The sequence below is a fragment of the Peromyscus leucopus genome, chromosome 17, assembly GCF_004664715.2.
Source record: "Peromyscus leucopus breed LL Stock chromosome 17, UCI_PerLeu_2.1, whole genome shotgun sequence".
Taxonomy (NCBI): Eukaryota; Metazoa; Chordata; class Mammalia; order Rodentia; family Cricetidae; genus Peromyscus; species Peromyscus leucopus.
Window position 1 is genome coordinate 53,068,197 of NC_051077.1, and position 9,968 is coordinate 53,078,164.

The 9,968-nt window shown below is 52.0% G+C and overlaps 1 protein-coding gene across 2 annotated transcripts in view; it reads right to left on the reverse strand.

The window, feature by feature from the left end:
* Positions 1–2,959, reverse strand: part of LOC114709564 (calcium homeostasis endoplasmic reticulum protein) — a 13,447-nt gene extending 10,488 nt beyond the window's left edge. For both annotated transcript variants that reach the window (XM_028893484.2, XM_028893483.2), the window contains exons 1-2: positions 2,788–2,959; positions 2,339–2,512 (exon numbers count right to left, since the gene is read on the reverse strand). In XM_028893484.2, the coding sequence (XP_028749317.1) occupies positions 2,339–2,512; positions 2,788–2,812 (199 nt within the window). In that variant the 5' untranslated portion in view covers positions 2,813–2,959. The remainder of the gene's footprint in view (positions 1–2,338; positions 2,513–2,787) is intronic.
* Positions 2,960–9,968: the final 7,009 nt, after the last annotated feature.

The following is a 9,968-nucleotide window of genomic DNA, read 5'->3' on the forward strand; positions in this document are numbered from 1 at the left end:
CTCCTTCACTCCTGTATAGCGGTCCATCCAGATGAGGGTGTGTGTATCCTATCCCTCACACCGATCAACAGCAGTGTCAGCCACAGCTCTGCCTCGGCCTGCATCATACCCAGTAAGGAACTGTGTTCTGTAGCAGGGTGGCCCCTCTGCACACAGCAGACAGAAGCCTGGGGAGCAGCCTCACCTCAAGTGATAATCTACAGCATAGGCAATACCCCACAGCTCACATTTTTATTGCACTTTACAAACACGAGGCCATGGTGGTTGAAGTTTTAAGAAACAGCTCGACCCCAGTCCTTTACAACAGAGCTTGCAAACTGTCTTTCTGGACCAGTCAAAGGTTTAGTGACAAAATAAATAAAGCTGGCCCGCTGCCCTTTCTGAGCCTAACTTCCAGGTGACGCTCATAGCTCCTCAGCAAGCAGGTCCTCTCTACTCCTGTCTCCCTTGTGGCCAAACCCAAACCCTCTTCTGGACTTCTACCATCCATCACCCTCAGCCTGCCACCCCCCCCCCCCCGCCCTCTCTCCAGTTTGCCCCTGACTGGCCCTGTCATGTTCAGTAGATTCTATTATGGTATGGCTCTTGGAATCTCCTCCTGTCCCCTGCCCCCAATCTGCCCCTGGCTTCCATGCACTTTCCTTTCCCTGCTACAGCTTTAAGTCTATGGCCCCAACAAGTGACTGTCTGGGTGGGAAGGGTGGGCACGGACTTCCTGTGTAGCTCCCAGGCACTGTCAAAACTTTCTCCTACTTTGTCTTCCCTCACCCATCCCCAAGGGGGTCTGCCTTTGAGCCCACCTGCCTCCATGCTCATGACCACCTTCATAAGGGGTGACCATCAATCACCTCCCTCCCCAACTCCAGCCTGTTGTGCTGGAACCCTCTTATAGTTCTTGCTGCCTTTGAATGGTTATGAACTTGGGGCTCTGGGGGCTAAGGAATGACCAGACACCTGCTGGTGACATCAAACAACTGACCTCTACCAAGACTAAACAGGAAACAAAACATTATGACCAACAAGACTCCAGCACCTACCGTGGTATATCAAAACTCTCCACATTAAACCCTCCCTCCGTCCACACTTGTGGCCACTGGTGGCTCCTCTCTGAACATACCACTTCTTCAAGTCCCTATGCTCTGTGGGCTCAAGTCTGTCTGTCCTACAAGCTTCCTACCAATCACCTACAACACATTGCTAGAGCACAACAAAGAATATTTGGCATCAGAGGACTGTGGCTCGGCAGCTGTCAGCTTTGAATCCCATGGCTTTTCGAGGACAGGCACTCATTTCAACAGCTTATCCAGAGGCTAGAGAGCTACTCTGGGTATGACAGATGTTGAGTCCTGACCTCAGGACCCACACCATCTGTTGACATGGTTACCATACCATTGGGTATGCTGGCTTACACTTGTAATCCCACCACCTGAAAAGCCGATGTAGGAGGTTTGGTTTGAGTTGGAAGCCAGCCTGCGTAACAGGCTGGCAGACCAACTCAGGCTACAGTGAGACCCTCAAAGGCCAGCTGTGCTTCCTACTTTATTTTTTCATTTTTTTGAGACAGGGTCTGTGCAGCACTGCCTAAAATGGAACTTGATCTGTAGACCAGGCTGGCCTCAAACTCAGAGATCCACCTGCCTCTGCCTTCTGAGTGCTGGAATTAAAGGGCTGACCCAGTCCCAACACACTTGGCTCTAAAATTTTTATTTTTTTATTATTTTTTATCATGTTTTTATTGATGCTCACCTAGATGGGCATTTAAGATACAGTTAGGCCAGGCGGGGTGGTGCACGTCTTTAATCCCAGCACTTGGATGGCAGAAGCTGGCAGTTTGAGGCTATCCTAGTCTACAAAGCTAGCTCCAGGATAGTGAGGGCTACACAGAGAAACTCTACGTAGAAAACCATGTAAAAAATTTAAAAAAAAAATAATAAATAAGAGAAAAAAAACGTTGCAAAAACTAAAGGGAAAACTTTTTGACCTATACATCTGAAATGCACAGAACCCTCTGGCCTCAGCCCGAAGGATGAACTACACAGTTCCTGCCCCAGGTACAAGCCTCTGCTTCCCGCCTTCCTGCATACCCATCATCCCCTCTGCAAAGAAATCCAGAAACTCCCGACCCGGCGCCCGGGAAGTGAATCTGTGACACTTCTACGACTCTATATAACCCATGTACTCAAAAGTCTACCTTGATGCAGGGCCCCGGGAACAACAGAAAGAACAGCGGAGACAACCGCTCAGCTCTGCAGAGGAAACAACATGCGACCCCCAAAGAAAGAGGCTGCGGCGGGGCCCGGACTGAGCTCCGAGGCGGCCGAGGGCCGGGGGGACTCACGCTGCTGCTGCTCCAGAGCCAGCTTGCACTTGTAGTAACTGTAGAACTCGCCTCCGAACAGAAACGAGAATTTCGGGTTGTCCTTCTGCTTCTCCATCGTCATTTTCTCGAACTCGGGCCCGTTGCGAGCCACGAACTGAGCGAGCTTATCGATGACATTTCGAAGCTCCTGGTCTGCAGGACGGAGGAAAAGACGTCAATGGGGGCAGCCCGAACCCGGAGACCCGGCCGGGGTCCTCTGGGGCGGGCCGCGGCAAGGCGGCCGAGTACGGGTCCTGAATGGGGCCAAGCGCGCGCGCTGGAATGCGGGGACCCACGGGAGAGGCCGCGGGAGGAGCGGCGAGGCCGCAGCGCGCTTCGTCTCCGATCCGGGAACTCGGAGAGGCACGGCCGGCCGGCGGGGGCACGCGGGGAGAACCTAACGACCTCCGCTCAAGGATGGGCCTCACCGTCTGGCGGCAGCGGCATCTCCATGGCTGCAGCCGCTGGGAACGTCCTCCGGCGCCTCACGATCGCCCACCAGCACCGGCCACAGAAGCCGGCCGGAAGTGTCGCAAAGGGAGCCGTTTACGGCGGCCTCGCGGGCCGCTTCTGCGCGCCACTTACGGCCGTCGCTGGGAAACCCCGGAAGTGAGGACTGGAGGAGGGCGGGAAGAGGCTGCGTGAGGAATCACGCGCGGCGGGGCTCGCGAGGCGCATGCGTGGGAGCTTCTCGGCGCAGGCGCCGGACCCCGCTAGTCCGCGACGCGGTAGTGTGGAGCGGCGCCGGCGTGAGTTGGGGCTTGTGCGTCCTTCACAGCCTCCCGCACCGTCCAGGCTTGGCTAGTCAAGCACACGATCCCGGCTCGGGTGCTTCCGTTCCGATCTGCGCCTTTTGGGTAAGAAGTTTGAACATGGGGGCGTCCGGCTTCCCAACGGCCTCAGACAGAAGAGGAGCAGCGACGAGTCTTCTGAAGCGACGGTGCAGACTCGTGCAGACCTAGGGAAGAACTGAAAGCAGCCGTCCACAGCCAGCCCCCTGTTCACGTTACTTTATTGTTTACGTCTGCTTTTTGGAGATTGGGTCTCAGGAAGTTCAGGCTGACCTCTAGCTCCCCGTATTGTTGCGGGTGATCTCACACTCCCGATGCGTCTGTCGGCGCTTGAGTGCTGCGTCGACAGGCGTGCGCCGGGGTTAGGGGGTGTTAAAATTGGAAGCCAGGAATGCGTGCGTACTAGACAAACACAGAGCTATACTACCGGCTTTTTAAAAGAAAAAAAAATGTGTCTTAGTTTGCCAGGCATAGTGGCACACGCCTTTAATTCCAGCACTTAGAGGAGGCAGAGGCAGGCAGTTTGAGGCAAGCCTGGTCTACATTGCGAATTCCAGGACAGCCAGGACTATACAAAGAAACTCTGTCTCAAAAGACAAAAACAGATTTATTTTAACCATGTGTATGTGTCTGGTGGGTTTGTGTAGGTGACTTCAGTGCCCTCGGGGGCTGAAAGAGTGCCCGGAATCTCTTGGAGCTGTGTGCTAACATCTCTGGCATTGGATTTCATTTCTGCTGGCCACCAAGCCCTTAACTGTGAGCCTTGTGTCTTCGGGTCTGTTATGCCAGGGTCTCAGACATCTCCTAATTCTCTTGCCTCTGTTAGACACCTCCTTGCCTGCTGGAACCGCCACACCAAGATTATACGAGGAGGAAAGGTGCATTTGAGTTTGCGAGGAATCCTGACAGTCTTGAGATTTCCTGTGCCCCTCCAGGAAATCCTATTTTTTTTTTTTTTTTTTTTTTTTTTGTGAAAACCCTTTATGATGTCCTGATCTTGGGGCTGCAGAGATCGCTCAGTGGTGATATGCTTGGCTTTGGAGAAAGATAATCTGAGCTCAGGTCCAAGACCTCAGTGTAAAAGACAGACAACAGGGGCTGGAGAGATGGCTCATTGGTTAAGAGCACTGATTGCTCTTCCAGAGGACCTGGGTTTAATTCCCAGCATCCACATGGCACCTTTACAACTCTGTAACTCCAGGATCCAACACTCACACAGACATACATACAGGGGAAACACGAATAAAATAGTAATAGCAATAATAATAGCCAGACAACAGCACAGGCCTGAAATCCATAAAGGACATTATAGTCTTGTCTAGACTGTGTGGCTCACAGCAAACCAAAGTCTACACCTGCTCACCCGAGATGGTTCCAGAAGATTCTTACTCACAGTATGAGATCTCCCTGCAGAACTCAGTGACTTCTTCCCTGACAAAGCTTGGGCCTTACTGTCTTGATTCTTCTAGCACCTAGGCTGCCCTAACCCCCATCCTATTGTCCTGACCTGCAAGGCAGCCGGTGGGTCAGGGACAGTGACCCTGTCTGATCTCCTAGGTCACAGTCCTGCTCAAGCCTGTGTCTACCCAGCCTTCTGCTCGGACCAGGGGTCTAACTTACTGGTAAAACCAACTCCCCCACGTTCCCTTCAGCTGCCTCTGAGCTCTCCTGTCCCAGTTTACTCCGTCTTATTATCTTCATAACAGTGGATGAGATGTGGAATGCTAAACACCACTTTCCTTGTTAACCCCAGTCCCATCCTGAGGAGGGACACTCAGGTATCCTGGTTTAAAGCAATGGAAGTGAGGGAGGGGTTCTGAAGATATGGTCCAGCCATTAAGAACACCTGCTGTTCTAGAAGATCCTGGTTTGATTTCCAGCACCCACATTGGCAGCTCACAACTGTAACTCCAGTTCCAGAGCATCTGATGTCCTCTTCTGGCCTCCTTGGGCACAGGACACACATGGTGTACATACAAACACAGAGGCAGAACACAAAATTAAAAAGCAATAGGAGCCGGCTGGTAGTGCACACGCCTTTAATCCCAGCACTCAAGAGTCAGAAGCAGACGGATCTCCCTGAGTTCGAGGCCAACCTGGTCTACAAAGCATGTTCCAGAACAGTCTGGGCTGTTACACATATACCTTATCTGGGGCTCGGGGAGCAATAGGAGAGCTGAGCTGTGGTGGTGCATGCCTTTAATCCCAGCAGAACTGGAGGCCAGAGTGAGTTCCAGAACAGCTAGATACAGAGAAACCCTGCCCTGAACAATCAAGGGCAGGGGAACATCAGAAAGGGAAAATGTCTGTGGGGGAAAGTGCACCTCCCTGGCCCATGTGTGGAGGTGAGAGGACAGCTGAACCAGGATGGGTTCTTGACTGCCGTTTCAGTGTCCCCAGGAATTGAACTCGGGTTTGACAAGTGCCTTTACCCACCGAGCCTTCTCACCAGCCGGTTCCACATACCCACTCGCACCCCTGCACAGGGCCTCTGCTTCCCCAGGGCTGGGGTTAAAGGCACGCACCACCACACCTGGCCCTCTGCTTAGTATTTCCCAACCCACTGCCCCTCCCCACCTCCCTAGTAATTCTGGACAACTAGATTCTGCCAAGGGAGGCCTGTCTCTCTCCTTGCTACTCAGCTGGGCTTTGCCCTTCTCAGTCAATGACCCTGCCTCCTAATGAACCTCTCTGGGAACCTGAATGAATCCCCATTCACTGAGGCCAAGACCAAAACTTTGCAACCCATGTGGTCTTACTGTGGCAGCCCTGACTTCTCACAGAATACTCCAAAATACGGGGAAACCTAAAAGGCCAGGCATCACAGGCGTCTGCTTCCCTAGCAGGTATGAGGCCCAGGGTCCAGTCCCTGGTATTTCACCAGACAGCCACGTAATTGTCCTAAAGCCATAGGATGTGGTTTCAGTTCAATGCTCAATGCACAGGAATCAGAGTCAGGAATTCAAGGCCAACTACATAGTGAGGTCAAAGCCAGCCTAAGCTTCACGAGACCTGTCTTAACAAAAGAAGGCCCAATCGGTAAAGGTACTTTGTCGCCAAGCCTTGTGACCTAAGTTTGATCCCTAAAACCCACAGTGGAAGAGATGACTCCAAGTAGCACCCCACACACACCCCCACCTCCACATTGAACATGGCATGTACACTCCCCACATACACTAAATAAATAAATGGATAAAAAATGAGAAGGGCTGAGTGGCTAAGAGTGCTGTGTGTGAGGACCAGAGTTTGATCTCACCCACAACCTCATCAAGTCAGGAGTGGCCATGCCCATGTGACTATTGCCTCTGCCAGAGTCAGGCAGGAGGATGCTCACTGGCCACCAGCCTTGCTCCAGGTTCAGTGAGAGGTCTTGTTTCCAGGGAAGAATGTGGAGAGCGAGACAGAGTAGTGCACACATTTCCTGGCCTCTTCATGTGATTGTGGGTGCAGCACACACGGAAGTTATCACAAAGCCCGATGGAGCAACAACTAGTCCCACCCCTATTCTCCAGGCATCGCTCAGTGGGCGCCTCTGAAGGAATATAGTTCATCTGCTGGATGAGTGAGTACACTTATCCCTGTCCAGCAAGCCTTGAGGCTCACTTGTTCTCTGTGGGTATTACTTTGTTGACAACCCAGCAGAGATTGTATTCACTGTTAACAATATTAACACTTAATCTATTATTGCCCTGGAACCTGCTGTAAAGAAGAGAGAGGGCCAGGCGGTGGTGGCGCACGCCTTTAACCCCAGCACTCAGGAGGCAGAGCCAGGCAGATCTCTGTGAGTTCGAGGCCAGCCTGTGCTACCAAGTGAGTTCTAGGAAAGGTGCAAAGCTACACAAAGAAACCCTGTCTCGAACCCCCCCCCCAAAAAAAAGAAGAGACAGAATTACCCAGAGTTCAGAGCTAGTCTGCACACTATGAGACCCTATCTTGAATGAATGGATGTAGTAGTCTGGTAGCCGTGAGCTCCTGTAAAATTATTACCAGTCGTCCACCTGGTACAATCGAGAATGACCTGGGATAGGCCCAGGGGGCCTCTGGGCGAACCTATGAGGATGATCTTGATGATGATAACTGGCTGGGAAAATGTGCCCACTGTGGCTGCACCATTCCCTGAACTGAAAAGAATAAGCTGGGCCCCAGCATCCCTGTCTTTCAAATAAAATATTCATCCCTCAATGAGGGGAGCCCTGCCATCCAGCTATGATACAAACAGGCCCCCCCTAATTTCATGGGTTGGAAGCAACCCATCTGCAAACTTGAGTCTTGTAATAGTTGTGGGTGGAAACTTTAGTTTTTTTGTTTGTTTTAGTTTTTCGAGACAGGGTTTCTCTGTGTAGTTTTTTGTGCCTTTCCTGGATCTCACTCTGTAGACCAGGCTGGCCTCAAACTCACAGAGCTCCGCCTGCCTCTGCCTCCCCAGTGCTGGGATTAAAGGTGTGTGCCACCACCGCCCGACTGGCTTATTTATTTCACTTTTGTGACAAACACATGTAACTAGTCGTCTTCAAACTTGTAGCAGTCCTACTTCAACTTCCTAGGTGATGGTATGCCCGCCATGCCTGGCTGATCAGCAGTGGCTTTAGGGAAAGAGTTGTGAATGCTCTGCATTTGAGGGTGGAGGCAGGAGGAAGGATGAAGCCAGCCTCAGATCCAGATGCCTCAAACAGGAGAGAGCCAAGTGTGGAGGCCCATAGAGGCTATCTAGTAAGACCTGAGAATCTGAGCTTGCTTTACCCAGCAGGGTGTGTAAGGAGATGATTTGGCCTCGGGCGTGTTTACCAGGTGTTTGGAAGGGTCTACACTTGGCTGTATGGTGTGCTTTGATCTTGCAAGGGGGAGGTCTTTTGGGTCTCCCCTTGGCATTTGTATAAAAAGCCCTTTTGAGCCGGGCGGTGGTGGCACACACCTTTAATCCTGGCACTGGGGAGGCAGAGGCAGGCAGATCTCTGTGAGTTCGAGGCCAGCCTGGTCTACAGAGTGAGATCCAGGACAGGCTCCAAAGCTACACAGAGAAACCCTGTCTCGGGAAAAAAAAAAAAGCCCTCTTGAATAAACTTCGAGGCTGCTGGGTATTGACCTAGGCCCTCCCAGCACAGCTATCCTGTGTTTGTCTTTCTCGCTGTCATCCAGGTCTACCTTACCCAGGATTCCTCGTTCCTCTCTCCTCCACCCAGACCCCTTGTCAGGAGGGAGCAGGTGGAGCTGGACTCCCACACATCTGCGGCAGCGCTGCTGCCGACCCCAGGAAAGCCTAGGAGAGACCTGTGCCGAGGCCCCTCTGGTCACCAGGTCATGAGCACAGAACGACACTCTGGGACTCCCTAGCCCCAGCACCATGAGCCAAACATGATTTATCAACCACCTGGTGTTGGGTAATCTGTTACAGCAACAGAAAACAGATTAGGCCAGGAAACTAAAACCACACACATTGGTACAGGGGCTAACCTCAGCTTGAACACTGGCTACAGTGAGCATACACCAAGAATGCTGGACTAGAAGCCTAACTGGTGATCAATGGCATGTCTGTCTCTTGGGAAGCTATGATGCACTGTACATAGAACTGAGCAAGACTATTTAGTACCATGGTATCTTTGGCATATTATTTTCCAAAGTAAACAAACAGTCACAAAACGATATTCTCACTCAAATTGTGTAGCCAAGGATGACCCTGAGCTTCGTGACAGATTTGGAAACTTGTCTGCTGTGTGCAGGGGTCTACCTCATTCTTTTATTTATTTTGGTTTCCAAGACAGGGTTTCTCTGTGTCACAGCTCTGGCTGTCCTGCAACTCACTCTGTAGACCAGGCTGGCCTCAAACTCAGAGATCCGCCTGCCTCTGCCTCCTGAGTGCGGGGATTAAAGGCGTGCACTTTCACCACCTGGCCCTGTATTTTAAAGATTTTGTGTGTTTTGGTGTTTGCCTGCATATATGTTTGTACACTGCATGTATGCAGTGCCCACAGAGTCTAAAAGATCGCTGGGAACTGGAGTTATATAAGGTTGTGAGCCACCATTTAGGTGCCTGAATTCAGGTCCTCTGCAAGAGCAGCCAGTGCTGATACTGAGCCATCTCTCCAGCCCCCAACCTGTTCTTTTAAACATCTGAATACCGATAACTAGTTGTTTTTAAAATGTAATAACAGGCCAGATGGCAGCGTCAGCGAAGGGTCTGCTGCACAAGCATTTAGCCTGGAGTCTGATCCCAACTTCCAGGCAAAAGCTAGAACTGGTGGCACACAGCTGGAGTCCCAGCACTGGGGAGCCGGAGACAGAGGATCCTGGGGCTTGCTGACTGACCAGTCTAGCCAATCAGTGAGCTCCAGTGACTGACCCTGCTTCATAAACTAAGATGGAGACTGAGCGGACACCCAAGGCGGAACTGGCCTCTACACCCACATACAGGTGCCTTTCCCCAACTGTCTGTATATACAGGGCTGGCTTCAGTGGGTGAAGTGCTTGCTACAAAGGCGTGAGGACCCGAGTTCAACCCTTCAGCAGTCACATCAAAGGCAGGCATGGTGGTGCACATTCATAGTCCTAGTTCTGGGGAGGTAGAGGAGGGGGGGCGGGGGCCATGGGATGCGCTGGCCCAGTGCCAAGTATACAGCAGATTTGCAACTCCTCCTGTCCTGAGGCTGAGGAAGGGGGTCATTCATTTGAAGTCTGCCTGGGCTGTAGACCCCACCTGAAAACAAAAGGATAGCTGAGGAAATGAGGCCCTGACTGCCCTGGAGGAATGTGGCTGGACCTGGGCTCCTGCAGGAACAGAAATCTGGTGCAGTATCAGCCGGCTGGAGCCATAGAGGTTCTCG